This window comes from Parasteatoda tepidariorum, chromosome 2 (genome assembly GCF_043381705.1).
Source record: "Parasteatoda tepidariorum isolate YZ-2023 chromosome 2, CAS_Ptep_4.0, whole genome shotgun sequence".
In the NCBI taxonomy this organism is placed as follows: domain Eukaryota; kingdom Metazoa; phylum Arthropoda; class Arachnida; order Araneae; family Theridiidae; genus Parasteatoda; species Parasteatoda tepidariorum.
Genome location: NC_092205.1, coordinates 103,947,269 through 103,968,443, shown reverse-complemented (window position 1 = coordinate 103,968,443; position 21,175 = coordinate 103,947,269). Strand labels below are relative to the sequence as shown.

Here is a 21,175-nt window from a genome sequence, read left to right as displayed (position 1 = left end):
AAAAACACTGTTTAAGAAAATGCCATTCTCTGTTTTTGTTTTAGAGAGCTCTGGTGCTCTTGCAGTAGCGCCCTTGAGTGGTGGAATATTACCCAAACATATAACCACTCAACTGCTGTTATGTCTGTCATAGGTTACATTATTGGTCTTGGAGATAGGCACTTAGATAATGTTCTTGTGGATCTATCTACTGGAGAAGTATGTATTCATCTTTAACATTTTTAATATTTCATTTACATATGCTATTTAACTATATATTCAAAATGAGAGTTATTTAATTTTGTGCAAAATCAATCACTAACACAAAAGTCAGGCTTTTCTTTTGTTTCCCAAAGACAGGGATGAGATTTTTCCTCGTTTTAGCTGATTTTTGCTTTTGTCTCTTGAATTCCAGCCTTTTCATCAAAAACTCTGATTCTTTAAATTTTTTTTTTATATATATAAATATTCCACTTTTTCTGAAAATTCAGTCGTTGAAATAAAATAATTATTTCCGAGTTTCAAAGACTAACAAAAAATTAGAACTACGTAGCTGCCAACCCTTCTGCACTTTAGTTATTTCAGCTATTTTCTCCGCTTTTACGCACAGAAAATAAGATTTTCCGTATTTTTGCATTCGCCCGCCATATAGCTCGTACTTTCATAATTCAGACGTTGCTGCTCCCTGTTTGCTGGCGTGAAAGCGAACGAATTATTGAAGAACAAAAATACCGGTGGATTTGCGGTGAAAATATTTATTTGCTCATTCAATTAATCTTTTAAATTTTTATTTATGGCTCAATAAAAACAATACAAGCAAGCCTTTTAGAAATCCCAAGCCCAGAATCTGCTAATATCTCGATTCTTATTCCTGCGATTTTAATATCAAACATCGATTTTTGTATTTACCTGATTTAAAAGTTGTGTGTTGCGATTCTAATTCACGCGATTTAAATTCGTACATTTCGATTCTTATTTACGAGTATTTAAAAATCCTATATCACGATTTGTATTTATGCTTTTTTGAAATCGCGATTTTATTACCAAACATCGATTTTCATATTTACCTGATTTAAAAGTTGTGCATTGCGATTTTTATTCACACGATTTAAAAATTATGCATTGTGATTCGTATTTGCGGGATCTATGAATTATGCATCATGATTTATTGTATTTTTGAAATCCAATGTCGAGTTTCATATTCACAAGATTTAAAAGCCACATATCGGGATTCATGTTCTCTCAATTTAAAATCTTATTCACACGATTTTAAAATCGCACTTTTGTATATCATAGCTTCTACATACATATAATATTCATTCTTGTATTTCCTCTTTTTTACTTTCTGACTACTCTCATCCCTGTAAAGACTATGCGAGAAAGTTTCGAGTCGTGTGCATTGCCGAAATATTTCTCACACCTTAGCACACAAAATATATAACTTTAGTAATTGGTTTCTTGGTTATGACTATGTTTTTTCAGTCTAGTGTGTTACAAATTGAGATTTAATTTGTTTTGAGAAGAATGACCATTCATTTCTCTTGTCTAGGTGGTGCATATTGATTATAATGTGTGTTTTGAGAAGGGAAAAAATCTTAGAGTTCCAGAAAAAGTACCATTTAGAATGACACCCAACATCAGAACTGCACTTGGGCTGAATGGTGTTGAGGTATGTATTGAATTAAATGTTCAAATCAACATAAAATAAATAGGAAAAACAAAATCTATGTGAAAACTTGGAAAAATGCTGTGTAGCTGAGAGATAAAACAGAGCAGGATGCCCCCTTGCAGCAAAATAACCTGGGCCTTTATTGGACCAATATTCACAAATCTTGGCGGAATAAGGATTCGAAGGGCCGATATATCTCCGATATGGGTCCTGTATAGAATTGTCAGATTCATCCGATATCTTCTTTACAACTCATATCGGCCCTATGTAGAATTGTCAGATTCATCCGATATTTTACAACCATTATTCAGCCAATATTGGCCCTATATAGGCCGATATTGACACTGCATAGGACCAATATTTTATTTTATTACCGTCGTTGAACAACCAACCCGATTTTTATGGGTTTACAACTACTGATGTTTGACTCCGTAGCCTTGTCATTTTAAACCCAATCCAAAAGACAAGGGAACTCCTGGATCGAGTATTGGGAGAAATATGCCTTTTGTCGAGGACTTTTTAATGAAGCCAACCCGCATTTGCATTACATGGAGAGGAAGAACACGAGAACCTCCCACGGTTAACCTGACGGCAAAGGGACTCTTAACCCATGATCCGTCTACCACTGAGGATATTTCACGCCACCATTGTGGTCGGTGCAAGCAGGATGCAGAATTCGTATCAACTATCGAATGCTCTATCCCCTGAGCCATGCATTATTCCTAAATTTCTCTTCTTTTTTTTTTAAGTTTATCAAAAAATTTCTTGTTTTCTGCTATATTAAGTTTTTCTACCTACTATACTGGTCAAAATTTACTGACAGTCTTCGATGTTTGTTCGAGGATTTTGATCTGTTAGGAAAATGTATGAACTGAGATTTTCTTCAAAAGAGTAATGTAAAATCAGGAATAATTTTACACTATTGGTGAGGATAATTTTCATGGGAAACTTGAAAATGATATAGGAAGCAGTTAAACATACAAAACGAACAATGTTAAACCACTGTGCTTACGTGTGTTAATATAGTGGAAAGTCCCATGTCCAAAATCATGGAGAAAATAAATTCCTCTGAATGATAGGTTTTCAAGATAAACAAACATTGCATCCTTTTGCTATGAAAAATAATAAATTGATAATTAATGTCGAGTTCAATCAACAACGTATAAAATACACATGGTTTGTATGAAAGGGCTATTTTGACAGCCCTTGTTTCCGATTTCCACATGGTTTTAAAAATCTCGATGTTTTAATATGCTGTTATAACACTTCATTTAGTAATAATTTCTCAATCCACTCAAGTAGCAACGATTATACAGTGAATTTTTGCGGTTTTGTGAATCATTATTAAAATGTATTTTCACTTGAGTTGTAACATCCCAATGTTTTAATGCAATATTAGTTCGTTCGGAAATCTCGGTTTTTTGCCCTTAATTATTGACGATTCACTCTCAATCCCATGTGGATTTACGATCGCATTTTTGTCAATTGTCGCTGCAGTTTTTCACAGTCTTATAATGCTATATTGTCATACGCGGAAAATTTCGAATCATGCTTTTTAATAATCACTTTATGACTAGTTTAATGTTTTTGACCACTAATTCCCAATTTTTCAAAATGAAGTTTTTTTTTTTTTTTTTTTTTTTTTTTTTTTTTTTTTTTTTTTNATGATATCCATTTTTTTTCTTATAGGGAAATATTGAATTAGAATCCAACAAAAATTGGGGGTAAGGTTAAAATTATAACAAAACAGAAATTAGACAAAACAGAATTAGATTAAACAAAAATTTAAGACATTGATTAAAATAACGGCTTTCTAGTTAATTATATAATATGAGAAAATTCAACAGAAAACTTTTTATCTATTTACAGGGTTTATTTAGATTGTCTTGTGAACATGTGATGAAAGTGTTAAGAAAAGGTCGTGAGACCCTCTTAACTTTATTGGAAGCATTTGTATATGATCCCCTGGTGGACTGGACTCCTGGAAATGAGGGTGGTTACACAGGTGCTGTATACGGTGGGCAACAAGCTTGGGTAACTGAAACGAAACAGACACGCCAAGAAATGGAAGTGGACATTGCTTTGTCGATGTTTGCGATACGTGTTGCAGAAATGAAAGGAGAATGGCTCAAAAACAGGTTATATATCTCTTTTTCGTGTTTGACAAATTATTGGAAAAGTTATGCTTTTATTGAAAACAAAAAATTTTTATTCTTAGATAACAATAAATTAAAGTTCTGCATGTATGCACATCCAAATAATGCATACTTAGTGCTATGTAGACTAAAGTAAAAACACAATATGAATAAAGAACAAGTACAGATTCTTTCTTATATCCCTTCTTTCATTAATTTGTCCCTACTAGTTAAACACTTGCTGTCATATTTGGTGTTTAGGCGTCGAGGAAGGTTCTTGTTTACTATTTAGTTTAATTTATTCACTTCATGTTGTTTTTATTTGGCATTTGATCAAACAATGATAAGACAACTTTTGTCTTACTCTTAGCTATAGCACCAAACAAGATTAGAAAATTTTCCTCCTCGTAATGCTTTTTTAAGGGTTCTCGTGTGATCAAGGAAACTTGCAGAGAATAATGTCATTTTTGTCCAAAAAATATTGTGATAAACCTGGAAAACAATCATTTTCAAAATTGAGTGTAACAAAAAGCAAATTCAAAGCCTAACATCTATTTTTATTACTTCTTTTGAAAATTCTGTTGCTATCTATAATTATTTTTTTTTTCATTAAAATTACAATTTGAATATTANTAATTAAGTAGATATGTATATTATGGTTAATTATATGGCTGATATAATTATATGACTCCCGGCGGCTGAGTGGTAGCGCTTCACGCTCCCGTGCCATAGGTCCTGGCTTCGATCCTCGAACCGAGCGAGGTTGACTCAACCTTTTATCCCTTCAGTTGGTCGATAAATGAGTACCAAGCATGCTAAACACTGGGGGTTCCGCGTTTGGTTGACCACCTGCCCGGAGCATCTGCTCCTGCACCCCAGAGCCCAAGGTTAAGAAAACTGAGATGGGCACAGTAGGCCTTGGCCTTCTGTGGGCTGTCATGCCACTGAGTTTAGTTTTCTATATGGCTGATAGATTTTCAATTTTTTTTCCCCAGTTTTTGCACAAAGTAATGCTTCTATCTATAATTTATTGTGTATTATAAGATCTTCATGTTAAACCTTCTCCAAGTTATTTGTTTTCTTTACAAAATTTAATATTCGACATTTTTTATGGAAAAATAAGTTCTAATTGAATTTAAAAAAAGAAAATTTGAGCTATTGTTGTACCTAGCAAAAATATATTCTGGAATTTTATTAAAAAATTTTATATGAAACCTGGTAAAACCGGTGAAACCTAAAATTAAGTTGTAACACTGGTTCAATTTGAAAAGGAAAAAAAAAGGTATTGTAGCATTATCGTAAATATAAGAACTTTTTTAAGCATTTATCTGCCTGGAAAGAATAAAACCTTATTTGGTTATGGTGTTTAACCAAAATCTGATTCACGTAACCAAATTGTGGAACTCATTGCTCCATTAAAGAACTTTAATTTATAAACAGTAAACATAGCTCCCAACTCTACTGGATTTTCCAGTTGACTACTGGATTTTACCAGTTTCTCCTTGTCTACTGGTTTAATTAAAATTCTCCTGGTTTTTTTACATTTTAGAAAATTCCCTAACATTGAATAAATTTACTAAAAAAATCCCTATTAAAATAGGATTTTTATACAGATTATTGCTTGCTTTCTCGAATATTTAAATATTACTAATACATAATGAAGCGAACCTCATTTATTGAAATCAGTTCAAAACTTTTTTGTTCTGAAATTTTCAGTTTATATTTATTCCGAACTCTCTTTTTAAATTAATTAAAAATACAGGGTATATGCGCATGTGGAAAGTCATGAATTTCAGTATTGAACAAAATTTGTCACAAAATGTCATGGTTTTAACTATTTTTTTTTTTTTTTTAAAAATCATGAAATCATGAATGAATCATATCGTGTTCTTTCAAAAAAAATGAAGGAAAAAACATAATTTCTAGAATGAAGTATCTTTTAAATTTCTGTTATTTCAGAATTATTATTATTAAAATTTTTTTTTATCAATTTAAAATTCTAGCTGCAGCATGCCAGTCATTGGCAATTTTTTTTACTCCGAAATGAGAACAGAAAAATCAGGAGTATTTCTTTCCTTTCTGATAAACAGGAAAAGTATATTTAGAATACAATTCTACAGGGGGGAAAAAAATAATATTTACTCAGCTATTTTATTGCTTCAACTCTTTCTTTACTCTGTTTTTTTTTTTCTTTTAATTTAAAATCAATAAATATGAAGATGTAGAGTATAACAATTTTGGTTCTACCTATCATTTTAATTAATATTATTATAATGCTTTTTAAATTTATTATTCTGTTTTTGTCGGAGAAAATAGTAACTTCGTTAAGAAATGGAAAATCTAGAATGTAGCAGATTACCTGAAAATATCTTTTAACTATCTTTGATGAAATAATTAAATATTAATATTCAAAATTATGAGAAAATTGTTAATATTGTTATGTTTACTGTTAATTATAACTGGAATATATTGCAGTCTTTCTATTTTGATGACTATAAAAATTCCTAAAATTCCCTATGCGTAAGATATTTAGTACATTATTATGCAACAATTATGATGAATTTTATCACTTTGTAAAATGTACTGAATTTTTTCCTATCCATGTTGGCAGCTATGAGTAAAATATAAAAACATATTCAGTTTACATTGGTTAAGATAAACGTGGGTTCTGATTTGTGTAACATATATTAGGGGGTATTATAGTGTTTAAAGTGACTTATAGTGAAAGAGGGGTGCTTTGATTTATTTATATTAATGTAATGCAGCCCCCTTACTTATTCTTTCCTTTCAAAATATATTTATTTTAAATTTGTATTCCAGAGATGAGCTTCTGTCGGCCTTTCCGCAACTAGAAGTACTTCTTCAAGAATGGAAAAATGCTCAGCACAAGCTTCAGTCGGCAGAAACTGAACTGCAGGATGCTTGTCAAGAAAAAGCTTTATTAGAAGAAGCATTAGCCAACCCAAATCACAGCCTGTATTCAGTACCCAAAAGGTATTTTTTGCTGTATTAAAAGTACCTGTTATACATTTGTTTGTACTCATTCTAACCTTTATATGTTGTTTATTATTAAAGGTACGATGAAACGACCATCGTGAAATCGACGGTAAATGCGACAAAGGAGGCTGCGAATGAAAAGCTGAATGAATACAAGAAATGGCATTCTCTTCATTGTGTATGCTATATTTGAAATATTTTACTTCATTTTTTTTTTCTTTTTTTAATTTAACAATTTATTCAGATAAATAAATCTACAAACTATTTTTTTGACATTGAACGATATTTTTCAATTAATTAAGCAAAAGAATCTACTGCACAATATATGTTATGTGAGTTCTAAATATAATGAAGATATGAAAAAAAAAAATTTTTAAATTGTCGAAATCTGCCTAAAAATATTATATGAAAATAACTGTTGCGCACTTTTTTTCCTCTCAAATATTTATAATACTCTTCTACCGCTATAAAATTCTTATTATTCTCAAATTTATTACATTTATTTTGTTTCCTTATTGAAGGAAAAGAAAATATTTCAAAGTCTCTTTTCCCTTAAAGCACTGTTTAAATGTATATATTTCTTTACTTTAAAAAAAAAAAAAAAAAAATAGAACCTTAGCAATTTTCTAGAAATTCTCAATAATCTTCAAAAAATTTTTGTCAGTTCTATAAAATATACTTAGTTTAAACACTTTCCATCCGCTCCTGACGTGTTCAATGAATTTCTAGTAATATAAAATTTTTGCCGCATATTATAATTTGTGTGTACAATTAACACTAAACATACCATAACCTTGTATTGTATTGCGAATTATTTGTATGTTTAGTGTTAAATAAACTGAATTTTTGTTTATTGCATCATTATAAAAGAATGTTGCATGTCATAAATTTAGATGTTATGTTTATCAAAATACTAGATAAAAGAATATTTTAAAAAAATTTTTTTCTTTTTATTTTATGCAGGAATCTCTGTCAGCAGTTTGTGGATCAGAATTATCTAAGAGATGCAATGATATTTCTTTTGATCATACAATGGATAATTTATCAATCACTCCTGTTGTAGAATTCCTTCAAACAGCTGGTCAAGGTCCTCTTGTGCAGCAAGTGAGTATTTCTCTTGTAATGAATGGTTTATTTGAAGTTTCAGAGTTTAAATATAAATTTTGAAAAATCACTTTTGAACATGGTGCATAGCGTTTTCAAAATGTGCTTAAAGGTGCTTATTTTTGTTTTTTAAAAGCCCTTAAAGGAGCTTAATCTTCCCTTTTCTAAAATGAGATTTTTTTTTTCATTTCCACAATGATTTTCGCTGCGTGTTATGCAAAAACGTAGTTTTCACATTGTTCTATTCAACCTTTTCACAATTCATTCAATCACAATCCATTTCGGCGTGCCTTCGCTCCGTAACGTATGATACCACCTATCATGTTACATGTTTGATGAAATACATGGGAGTCCGTGTGTGCGTCTACTGAGCTGGGTCGGATGAGATTCTTCTACTCTCATTTGCTACTTAGCTGCATTTTGCAAGATATTCTAAATTTCAGGCTTCATTTTCCACCCTCTGAAATCGAACCGAAAAATCTCTCGATTTTTTTATGGTGACTTATATAATCAAGAAAAGAGTTCTTTGTCAGAAACTAGTTGTTTTATCATGATCATCTAAAGTCTTTGAAAATTATTTTGCATTTTGTTAATGTATATAGTGCTTAAAGATATTTTTTGAGTGCTTAAGAAGTACTTAAAAGGTGCTTATTTTTTGTTATAAGATTTGGCTACGCGCCGCCCTGTATTATGTTTTGTTTTAGATCCTTGTAGAAGTAAAGTAAAAAAATTGTGTTGATTCTTTGCATTTTTAATGGAGTTAATTTTTCATGTCTTTTTTAGTGTGAGCATGCTGAAAGCGAACTTGCTAATACTTTGCAGCAGCGCCAGATAGCTTTGAGAAATTGTGTCGATTTACTTTCTGCTTATGCTACAATTATATTACAAGTAAAGAAAATACTTTTATTGATTTTGTGGGACTCATTGTTATCTTATTTTGTGTTATATCTTTTTTCTTTTCATCTCTAGTTTGGCCCTGGCTATTGGGAGCAAAATAGATGTTTTAAATGGCAACAGTGGCTGGAAAATTTGCTATCTGATTTTACGTCTCTTAAGTAAGTTTTAAAAAAATATTTCTTTTGACTTTTAATTGAATGCTAAAAATCTTGTATTTCATTTGGTAGGATAATTTTATTTAAATGCTTGTTATTGTCATTTTTATAAATTTCTTTTAATTTTGATAAATATGAAGGAAAAAAAGTTATTCAAATTAGCTTCCACCAGAGCTCCAAAACCTCCTTTGTTCTCAAAGCAGGTATAGTTTTAATTTCGAGAGTGGTCGCTTTATTCCTCGTCGTGCAAATTAAAAGACAGCAATTGATATATACAGGGTTCGTACTGACTCCTTATACTTCTTAGAAACTCCTTGGAAATAAAAAGGTCTCTAAGGAGTACAACTACTTAGTTTTCCAAATTAGTCCTTAGAAACTCCTTAGATTATTGTGTTGAATAGATGAACTTACTAAGTCTGCTGATAAATTTGCTGTCCAAGCCAAGATTAATAATGATATGACTTTATTCCTCGTCGTGCAATTTAAAAAATTGATTTATTGAATTTGCATGATATATATTTTCTGCAGCTGCTGTGTATGTTGGAGTTGTAGAAGCTGTTTAATGAAGCATGATTGTTAAATAAGACTAGCTGTGAGGTACCTCTGCCTCATCTGTGTTGGAGTTATATCCAACCTGATCTAGTGGGTCCCCCAACAAGATGTTAAGTGTTGAATCAAGGGCGCCGTCAGAATAATATAAAAGGGGGTGCAACCCTTTAACAAACTAACCCCCCCCCAAAAAAAATCTTATATTCTGTTCTTATATTTTGTTTTGTTATTACATATACTATCATCTGTTAATTTTTTTCAAGATACATTTCTTCATTGTTAACAAGATATTTAAAAAAAATTATGAATTTCTTGTATTTACAAATTTTGCCACGAGAAACTGTATCCAGTTTTGTATACTAACGTGTTTGTGCATGCTTGGGATTGATCTACGATGTCTCACGAAAGAATAAATAGTTTGTGCATGCTCAGTGTGCATAAGAAAAGAATTAAAGATGACTCAGAATTCATTGGAAAAGTTATAAACAGATTTGGACGGCAAACAAGATGATTACAATTCTTGTTTGATTAAATAATTTTGTAATTTTTATGCATCAATAATTACTTAATTATTTGTTTTTGAATAAAAGTATTTTTAATAAAAAAAATTTATAACAAAATTGTTATCATGTATCTCTTAATTGTTTTTTTTTTAAAAAAAGCCAGTGGGCCGGCGACCTTGTGTGAAATCAAAAACAGCTTTTAAAAAAATGTTTTGTTTGACTTAAAAAAGAGAAAGAAAAAAGTTGTTAGGAATTGTCTCAGGGTTGAAGTGTAGATGGGACAAGTCAGATTTGGGCCTTCTGGAATTTCCAAAAGTAATTTAAGTTTTTTCATGTTTCCAAACATCTTGTTCGGGGTTTTTTCCAAAATGAGATTTTATTCTTTAAAATATCATTTAAATCAGAGCCTGACTACGGCAGGGGCATACTGAGCAGTTGAGTGTAAAATTCGTCAGTTTTATTTCATTATTCTTTTGTTTGAGCACAAGCAATCTATATTTCGTAAATCTATGACTTTCTATCAGCAATTCGCAATTATGATGGATGCATTTGGCCATTGAAAAGCCTGTATTTTTACATATGGCAGAACGTGATTTGTTTACAAAAATATAGGCTTCTGATTGGCTTATTTGAACTATCGTAATTTGCGAAAATTTAGTTGAATTAGTTGCGAAAGTTTAGTTAACAATCTGAAAATTGTATTTTTGAAACTGCATTTGCATGATAGACATAATTGTCAAAAAATCAATAAATGGACAGAACAATATTTTGTCTTCTGTAAGTGCAGACGATTTTTGCTTAAAGAAAAACACTTAGAATGAATTTAGAAATGGAATCGAAAAGATTGATGGTTAAACATCTTTTCGATCGCAGGTTTTCTGCAGGTAGAATCTTTAAGCAATTAAATCTCTTGGGTTTAATAGAACATTTATATAGAGAGCTATGAATTGATTATTGGATACGCAGAGCGGTAAAGATCGACCCAGGTCTAGTCCTCCACACTCAGTTCGTACAAAAAAAAGCACAGTACAAAAATTTGTGAAAAGATTTAAAGAAATCCACAACGATCTGCTAATAAAATGACTGCAAAAGAGAACGTGAATCGAAGAACTATGCAAGTTATATTAAATGAAGAACTGAGTTTTCACCCTTATCGCAAAAGAAAAGTTCAAGGTATGACAACTGCACAAAAATTAAAAAGGTTGCAAAGATGTAAGAATTTGCTGAACTGGCATGGTAACAAAAGTGTTGACAGAATAATCTTTTCTGAAGAGAAAATATTTTGCACTAAACAAAGTTATAAAGCTAAAAAACAATGTATTTTCAGCAACCTTCGATGAGATACCTGAAAGTGTAAGAACTGTGCAAAGCTTTTAGAACAGGAAATCTGTAATGGTTTGAGCTGCAGTGTCAATAATGGTGTTTTTTTTTCTTCTAATGTGCAGCTGGGAATGACCTTTAGTCATACAGGCATCTGAAGGGCAGATTTGTTGGCCCTCCTTTCAGGGGCACCCTATGAGCTGGGCCAAAATTGCTCCCACAATAAAGACAGATAGTACAGAGAATGAAAGAACATCCATGCCTTGCCCACCATTTGATCTAGATCTAAACTTTAGACTTGTGTTTGGGGTATTTTAGAGTCTAAAAGTTATGCTAAGCAGCACAGAAATTTGAACTCCATGAGAGCTTCTTTATTGCTTAATGGGACAAATTACCTCTTAAAATGATTTGTGCCACCATCGGACAATAGCGTAGGGGGGGGGATCATCTTTGGTAGTTGATTCGAATAAAAAATAATTTAAGGTAAACTTCCATTTATAGTGTTCATCATATTTGTGTATTTATGATTTTCTATTTAATATTTGTACAACTAAATGCTTCCTTAAGTACCATAATTTTGCAAAGGTAGGCCGTGGCAAAGATTTGAAACATTAAATGTAGGTATGTATGATGTTTCTAACGGGGCAGTAATCAATAATAAATTAAAGAACTAACAATGCTGCTAAAAAATAGTAAACAAGAATGTAACAATAGCAGAACTGACGCTCTCCCTTTCACCATAGGCAAATTCCCTGCTCGAAATCACCCTACGAATAATATTTTACTTGTCGATCCTACTCTTTCGTCACTTGATTAAGATCGGTGGTAGTGCGATTCACACGCCCCCCTTTTCTTTTGCTACAGGTGTGAAGGAAAAAAAATATTAACGAAAAGAAAGAAGTCATTCTCAAAAAAGCATGGGTGGGGAGAATTGACGGTCAAGTTCATTATGTTTACTTGCATCTATAACAGGGAAATAGACCATTTTGAAATTTAGATATGTTCAAGTAAAATGGGGCAACGTGGTGTGTTGCATGCAGATAAAAGAGGAGTGCATGAATTGCTTTATTTATTTTGTATTTAACGTTTATTTTTACTCCTTAGTGATTTGATGTGTAAATTAATTTTAAAGGAAATAATGCATTCACAATTATTTTATGCTTTCACTTTTCACAAAATCGAGATTATTATTTGTTTATTTTTAATATCTATCTTTTAAAAATTATTTTGAACATTTTTAGCTGTTTATCATTTGATAGGTTAAAATTTTAGAATTTTAAAATTATTATAGAGAAATGAGATGCATTGGTGATTGTTTTGCATTGCATGATTTTGCTCAAAACAAGATTTTTTTCATTTAGTTATTATTCATTTTTTATTGAATTATTGTAAGGATTTTTAGCTGTTTAATTAGTTTGTTTAATAATATTCAGGTATTTCACATCAAATTACGATAAAGGGCCAGGATGCAATTGTTTTGTATGGTACAATTTTGTTGCGTAGTTAGATTCTTTTCATCAATTTATTATATTTTGATAACTTATTTTTATTATATTTAGGCTCTTAATCGCTTGGTTTTCAAAAAATACGAGTATTTTAAATTTATATTTATAATTTTAATGCATTTGGGATTGTGTTGCGAGATATCACAATTGTGTTCTCATTATTTTGTCCTGTATACGAATACTATGAAAGGTATTTACGTCACTTCGATTTTTATGTATGTTCTTGTTCTAAAAATGTTTTTTCAAGTGAAATATTCCTAATTCATATATCTCTTAGCATTTTGGTTTTTTCTTTTGAAATTTTTAATGTCATAATAGTTTCTCTCATAGTTTGTATATTATTGTGGGGGGTAGTTTTTAAATTATCTTTAGCTTGGAGGGGCTCTATTCCCCGACTTTACTGCAGATGGTATACCCTATTTTAATTCAAATTTTTCAGTAAAATAATTTGATAATTGTTTCAAAAGATTAATTCACATTTTAACAATCATTGAATCTATCTTTTATTGTTTAGATGTCTTGAAGTGATGGCTGAATTCCGACAATTATATGATAGTGAAACATCTGATGGACTCCAGATTGCCATTTCATTGAATATGCAATTTCAGACACTCATTAACGAATCCAACTCAAAAGTTTTATCGGTTAGTTTATTTGTATTACTATCAATTCTCTGCCAGATATTCAATAGAATTATTTCTGAAGAGTAAACTATATTTTACTAAAAAAAAATTTGTGCAAGGTCTATCTATTTAAAGATCTCTAAAACACTACTTTGTAAGTTCATTATCAGGGTGGCCACCCACCTGGAAAACCTTGAAAACCTGGAATTATCAGGGAATTTTTTTTATACTGGAAAAAACCTGGAAAAATCAGGGAAATATGGATAAAAACCTGGAAATTTTGAAGAAAAGCTGGAAATTTTTTCTTATATAATTTTTTTAATTTCACTAATTTAAATTATTTGCTAATTTTCTTAATTTAAATTGTTTCATCCATTATACCCACATTTTTTAGACGGAAATGTATCTCCAAACANCTACTTACATAGAATTATTAATGTTTAAAGTCAAGTCATAATGTCTCTAAAAATTTGTGGTAATACTGACCATCATTTCTGCATTTAGATTGTTTTTAAAATGACTCAAAAAATGTAATTATAGAACAATTTAAAATAAGTAAATCTTGTTAATTTTGTTTTTGATTGTAACAAGCATAAATACATGATGCTTCATACAATTGAAATGGATGCTCTTCTGAATTTTATTTTTCTGTTTGTTTTCAGAATCTTTTTGGTTATTAGCATAACCAAATTACACTGATAAATAAACTACAGTTAGTGTAACATATGCGTCTGTCAGAATAACCCTATAGAGAGTACTCTAATTGCAACTGTGACATGATTGATATTTTTTAGATTGCTAAAGTTCTTTTCCTGTCTAATGTTGCTGTCTAATTAAAAATGGTTAATAAACTTTGCTTAAATGGAGCATTAGGCTTTTTGTTATATAAAGTGAATAAAGATTACCACAGTGTTTACCTTTTCTAGTGTTTCTTTCAAATCTAAAAACTGCACGTTTTTCACTATCTCGTTAGGTTTTTAAGATAACAAAAGTTATTTTCCCAAGACTATTGTTTAAATTATATTAATTTTAAAGGAATACAATTGAAATTTTATCAATTTTAATTTAAATTTGATTATTTTTAATGAAATTTGTTTCCATCAGGTAGAACAGCTAAACCTTTTTGCTGCAAAAAAGAATTTATTTGCAATGAGTGACATTTTATACAAGTAGACTAATGCGAACATTTTTTTGTCAAAAAGTAAATTTTTTATAAGTATAATTTTTTAACTCTTAAAAGGAATTTTTTGTAACAAAAATTTTGACAAAACCCCCCGTGTATAGTTCCCTAGCAAGCTTGCTACTCATTTATCAACCCACTGAAGGGATTGAAATGCTGAGTCAACCTTGCCCGGCCCGAGGATCGAACCCAGGACCTGTGGCACGGGAGAGCGAAGCGCTACCACTCAGCCATCGGGCGTCAGTTTGTAATAGAACATTTCACTTTACTGAGAGAGGTATTTTGAAGGCAAATCAATACATTTGAAAATTTTTCTTCAATTTGGTTCATTTGATAAACAGTTAGATTTTTTTCTACCAATCTTTTTTTAGCATTCTTGAAAATGCTAACATTTCTATATTTCTAACAACATTGCTAACCTAACTAACACTGCATATATTTCTATATTGTACTTCTGATGCTGGTTTGGAAAGTTGGTACCTCTGTTATACAAATGACAGAAATAATTTTCTATCTTGTTTAGATTCTTGAGAGAATGCGCTTGGAAGGAGTTGAAGACAAAAATACTCTTACTACTTTTTGTAAAGAAACTAAATGTGCTATAATGCATTACCTTGGAGGTTGGTTTTACTTCTCATTAAACACGATGATCCTATATTTATTTATTTATTCATTCATTTTTATTTCCTTTTGCAGAGTGTGATGAATCTTCTCATCTGGCATTTCTCTGTGTTTTCTGCAAAACATTCTGTTCTAAGAGTTCTCATTTAATGATGATGGAAAGTGCTGCTAGTGGTAATTCTTCTTTTTCACCTCAATTTATGTGACTTCCTGTTTGCAGGGTTTTATTTGCTCATACCATTAATCTTGTTATTTATTATGACTGAACAAAAACCTTTAAGGAAAATGATTCTCTTGAATTTCCATTTATTTCTGGATCGTATGATGTTTGTTGCGACATATTTAAAAATTTTGCGTCACAAAGGATGATATAATCAGACATGCATTGCTCGTAAATAATGTTTTTATGATACTTAAAATTTTATATGTTTCCTTGTAATCAAGAATTAGTAAATGAACATTATTGCACCATCAAGTAGATGAACATTAAATGAAGATTATTGCACCATCATTCTTTTTTTGTAATTTAAGCGTTTATTGTTGTCGGCCATTCAGGCAGAGGGGGTGCAATTGTTCTTGTTTTCCAGTGGTGCCATCTATGGCTAAGAATTAGACTTTTCCCACACTCATACGTTACAACCGTTTATAGGGCAGACTCATTCATTCATCCAAGGATCGTAATTATGACCTGAACCAGAGAACGATCGATCTCCAATTCAGTACCCCCAGAGGTTTCGATTTGTTGTGGGAACGTGGAGGACTTTGTGAGCCGACAGATTTAACGAGCAACAGTCACTGTTTGCCGCTTCTTCGGCCTGTTGGATTCAAACTCCCGTTCTTACAAACATGAATCAAGCTTCCTACCAACCAGGCTATACCAGCCTATTTAAACGTTTAGAATATCCATATTAGAAGGAGGTAACCGCTAACCCTCTCGAACATGCATTAAAACTACGCCACTGCTTAATACAGATCAACTGTTGAATAATATTTCAGTCTAAAATAGTTTCTAACATGAGTGTTAATTTGTATGTAAGAAGTAAATTTAATGTTAACAGGAGCTGGAGACAGACTTGTTGATTTGGCATCTTGGAATGGAGATTGGTTTCTGGATGAGTTATCTACTACCTGTGGAAGTTTAAATGAATTTGTTCAACTCTTGCAAGATAGTGTGGTAGGCATACAGGCATCTTTACTTTCCTGAAATATTATTCTATTAAAAAAAGATCTCTTTAATTCACACTATTATCCATTAGCCTGAAAATGCTGAAATGAAAGCTGCCATTCAAGGGATGAAAGCTGTCAATGGTGTGTTTGCTGCTTTAGAGGTAAGCTTACTCTTGCTGAAAGATAGCTCAACAAGTTTGTAAAATCTATCACGGTTTTACAAAAAAAGACACTTTTTAATGTATAAAGGATTTTATTTAGAGTGTTATCTAATATGTCTTATTTTAGACTTTAACTGCCCACTCTGACTTAAGTTCATGATATTATTCTTATTCATTAGCAAAAGTATATGGCCATTAAAAAAGTTGTGATTGTTTATATGCTGCACCCTCAATGAAAAGTGTTTTTATAATCCATCTCAAGTACCCTTTGTTGGCCATGCTTCCTCTTTCTTTGGTTCAATTTAGAACTGCAGCCAGGGTTATGGTTTTGGATATTCTAAACTGGTTTTGGACAGGACATGGGAGTTTTACTGTCCTAAACTGACTAAAATTGACCTAAACTGCCTGAAAGCGTCCGAAACCTCTAATGTTGGTCAAAGGTGTAAGTCCTATATGAGTAATCATTGTACATATAATTACATATATTAATAAATATTTGATACTTTTTATGCAATTTACTTTAAATTATTAAAGGAAAATAACATAATATAATAGGAAAAGATGAATAACTTTTAAAGCTGCACAATTCACTGTATAACAAAAGTGAATACCTTATCCTTTAAATATGCTTTTCATACTGATAAATTGTGTTTTTGTGTAAGGATTAATAATGCAATATTAAAAAATAATGATAAACTTTTTTAATAAAACAAAAACTTGTCTTCATTTTGTTACTTATTCAAAAATGAACCTTTTATTTTTTAACATTATTTTTTTAAAAATTGTCAAATAACTTGTGACAATTTGAACCAAAAGGTTTTGAACCATGGGGTTTATGACAGGACAGTTTAAACCGTGGATTAATCCAGTCTGCCGTAAACCATTCCAACTCTGATTTTCACTCTTTAAATTATTTTTTGTTGGATGAATAATTAGTTGTGTGTATTGTCTTTAGGATCTTATATTACAGTTCCAAAACATAATTCTTCCTGAAGCCATTCAAACAGCTCTTGAGCCATCTGTCATTGAAATGGTAGCCAAACTAGATAGAATAATAGCTCGATGTGGCATTCCATTAGACAAATTGGTAGATGACTTGGAAGCCAACATTTCAAATTTTATGGTAAAAACTCAGGTAAATTCTTCATTTAAGAAATCTTGGTATTATAAACATGTGAACCCTTTTATCATTATTTGTTATCTGTAACAGATAATCTTTTATGTCATCTATAATCCCAGGATTAAATTTTTTTATATAATTCCTTATTGTGTCGCACCAAATCATGCTGTTTGCCGTCAATCTCCTCGCAAAGCTGTCACTCTTAATATTAATTTTAAATTCTCTCTGATATTTTTTATTTCTCTGTACTTTACCTCTGTTCAAAATAAAACTGAAGAGAAAGATCAATTTGGTTTGAATAAAAGTTTTTACTCACTATTGAAGGTTATTTATAGTAACAAACAATTGCGAATTGTGAACCAAAACTTTAGGGAGGTGAAGATTTGTGATGATGGAACAAGGACTTACTGCCTCTGCAAAAATTGCCCAGACATAGAACTAACCCCCATACATTTTTTCAACTGTCCTGCTATACTGGCTCAATTGCAGCAAATAAGTGACAATCCGTGGATGGAGTTATATGAAGAAAATTGCCTTTAAATTGCAGCTGTTGTGTATAGGACCTTTGATCACATTTAAAATTATTTTCTGTCTATGACACGACACCAACCAACCAACAATTGTGGTATACGCAATGTGTTTTATCTTGGAGTTTGTAGACTATTAATAAAATAAAAAAAATATTAAAAATAAAATAAAAATTTGAGTAATGAAAAAGTAATGAATTAAAAAAATCTTAACTTTTTTCTTTTGGCTTATAACTTTTTTGAAAAAAGAGTTATTTGCTAAAATAGTGTAAAAAATTAAACTGAAATTAAAAATTATTATCAATTCATTTAGAATTTTTCAAGGTTTTGGAATATATATATACATACTAGCTGACCCGGCAAACGTTGTTTTGCCACATGAATTATTTCTATAGTATGAAAATATATCTTATATGTAGTAAACGATGACGGAATGTGAAAATAACAATATACCAAATAATAGGTTTTAATTTATTGTAACTTCCAATACACTCCAATTTATATTGGACTAGCCTTAAAAAAATGCACGCAGCGGGAAAAGGTAAAATCGGGGTAAATAATATTAGTATGTTTTTCAAAGATTGACAATTAAAACATGAACTATTGAAAAAAAATGTGTAATCCTTGCTTGTTTCTAGATACGATTTCAACACTATCCATCTCAATACTTGCACATTTGCTCCAATATTTGAATATCCTCCGATATTTTTTACTCGTCATCATCTATTTCTTAACTATTATAGGAATCAGAAATTGACATGTGAAGGTATTCTTTAAAAGTTCTTCTGTCATTCCTGTTGCTTTATGAAACCCATTTGTAATGCATTTTGTTTTTCTTTAGAAGCATTTTGCTGATCACAGTGATCATTAGAAAAATGAATAAAGCGTAATTTTTTTTAAAAGAGTAATGAAGTAACATTATCGGTGTAGCTAATTTTCACGGACCAGCAGAAAGGGATGTAGGGAGCAGCATAATTTATGAAATGGACAACATAAAATCATGGTTCCAGTATCTGTGTATATATATATTTTCCTTTAATATATAAATATATATATATTTTCCTTTCGCTTAAATTAAATATTATAATTGTAGAAATGTTAAACCGCTTTATAGTTGATACAAATCTTATAAAATTTATGATTGAGAGAAAAGACAAAGTATGCATTGTTTTAAGTGATTTTTAATGTACTTGATCCATAATTATAGGAAAGCATTCATGATTGGGTATTGATATTTATCAGTGTCATATTTAATTTTTTAACATAACACTAAGTAGAATTTTCAACATAACTGTTATAATTTTTGAAAAATAAAGCTTACCATGTGTAAAATTGTCTGATTCATAGAAAAAGGTTTGATTTTTTTTTTTTTTTCATTCAAGTCTAAAAGTATTTTGTAGAATTTAATGTTTTTCAGAATTGTATGAATTGGATTGGAAATATTATGTCTTTAACTGCACATTTGGATTAAACATGAAGTATATTGCAGAAATAGAATGCCTTTCTAATGTTTATTTTCTCTAGATTCCGGAAAATAGAGTTGCTGATACTGTAAAAAAACTAAGAAATGAGTTTGAGTCATTAATGCAAAGGACTGAACCTCAAATAACTGGTAATTTAATTCAGTGTATTATCATTCAGTGTCAAAGATGAAATTTGTAGGGGAGGGGGAAAGAAAGGCAAAATTGGTTTTAGATATTGAGTTGTTCAGAAAGTAAATTTTTTTTCTCCAAACAGAGGACTTTATAATGAACTTCTCTTATGCTGTTCAAGCAGGGGGGGGGGAGGGATTATTCGAAGTGTATTGACAGTACGCCAAAACTGGTTTGGAAATTTTCAATCTGGCAAAGGTTTAATGAAGATGCACAGATTAAATTTACTAAAGTAAATTGAAGGCATTAACTCGTGAATAAATGATTTGTGAGAAATTAAATACGTTGAATGACACTGTTTATCGTCATGTGAAGGAATTATTATCAAAGTTCTTATAAAAAGAAATTTATTAGATATATGTGATCTCAAACGTCAAGAAAATGATCCATTTTTTGAATGGATTGTCTACACTTTATTTCAAACCTTAAGAAAAAGGGATCCAAATGGAGAATTCAGTATAGTATTGATAAGAAAAGTCTTTCCAAACAACGCATTCATCCAAAACCATTGTCATTTAAGTGTTCAGCCAAGTGGGATGAAACCCTGAAAGTGATTAATTATTTAAAAGTTGTTGAAAGAATCTGATGGTCTAATGAGTCTTCCAATTTGTGCTCTCAACTGAAGAAAGAGAATGGTAAAATATTAACAGGGTGGCCACCCACCTGGAATTGTCAGGGAATTTTTTTTATACTGGAAAAAACCTGGAAAAATCAGGGAAATATGGATAAAAACCTGGAAATTTTAAAGAAAAGCTGGAAATTTTTTCTTATATATTTTTTTAAATTTTACTAATTTAAATTATTTGCTAATTTTCTTAATTTAAATTGTTTCATCCATTATACCCACATTTTTTAGACGGAAATGTATCTCCAAACAGTTAAAATATCATCAACTTACTTTGCTTTCATCAAAATTTGCTCCATTATACTAGAATACAACATAAAATTCTCCCATGGTTGCTAAGCAAATGTAGAAACCTTTGATCTCTATGCAGACTGTGCAATTTAGGAAAGGCAAAGATTATGGTGGATGTGGAAGACGGATATTAGGATTCGGTTTTTAAATTCTGTCCGCGTTCACACAATGATTCAAGTTTGTTCGCAATTGAGAGTGGTAATTTTTTTCTATTTTGACAAAATGAGTCAAAATGTTTTTGTATTTTTAACTTTATTAAATTCTTTAAAAATAGTTGGTTATAATTTAATAATAATAGATTTTATATTGCACTCTTTTTCTGAAAGCTTTTGAACTCCCATTCAAAGAAATCTGTAAATTATTTTTTCTCAGCAAACTAACCAATCACACATTTC

At 30.7% G+C, this 21,175-nt stretch overlaps 1 protein-coding gene across 3 annotated transcripts in view; it reads left to right on the top strand.

Annotated features, from left to right (window-relative positions):
• LOC107437418 (serine/threonine-protein kinase Smg1) overlaps nucleotides 1–21,175 on the top strand; it is a 174,688-nt gene that overhangs the window by 121,689 nt on the left and 31,824 nt on the right. For 2 of the 3 annotated variants that reach the window (XM_043051731.2, XM_043051733.2), the window contains 15 exons: nucleotides 45–198; nucleotides 1,529–1,648; nucleotides 3,518–3,786; nucleotides 6,604–6,777; nucleotides 6,859–6,958; nucleotides 7,744–7,884; nucleotides 8,668–8,772; nucleotides 8,854–8,939; nucleotides 13,328–13,457; nucleotides 15,140–15,236; nucleotides 15,313–15,411; nucleotides 16,296–16,411; nucleotides 16,494–16,565; nucleotides 17,521–17,700; nucleotides 19,737–19,824. In XM_043051731.2, coding sequence (XP_042907665.1) covers nucleotides 45–198; nucleotides 1,529–1,648; nucleotides 3,518–3,786; nucleotides 6,604–6,777; nucleotides 6,859–6,958; nucleotides 7,744–7,884; nucleotides 8,668–8,772; nucleotides 8,854–8,939; nucleotides 13,328–13,457; nucleotides 15,140–15,236; nucleotides 15,313–15,411; nucleotides 16,296–16,411; nucleotides 16,494–16,565; nucleotides 17,521–17,700; nucleotides 19,737–19,824 — 1,931 coding nt within the window. The remainder of the gene's footprint in view (nucleotides 1–44; nucleotides 199–1,528; nucleotides 1,649–3,517; nucleotides 3,787–6,603; nucleotides 6,778–6,858; nucleotides 6,959–7,743; nucleotides 7,885–8,667; nucleotides 8,773–8,853; nucleotides 8,940–13,327; nucleotides 13,458–15,139; nucleotides 15,237–15,312; nucleotides 15,412–16,295; nucleotides 16,412–16,493; nucleotides 16,566–17,520; nucleotides 17,701–19,736; nucleotides 19,825–21,175) is intronic. The other variant, XM_043051732.2, reaches the window with a different exon arrangement.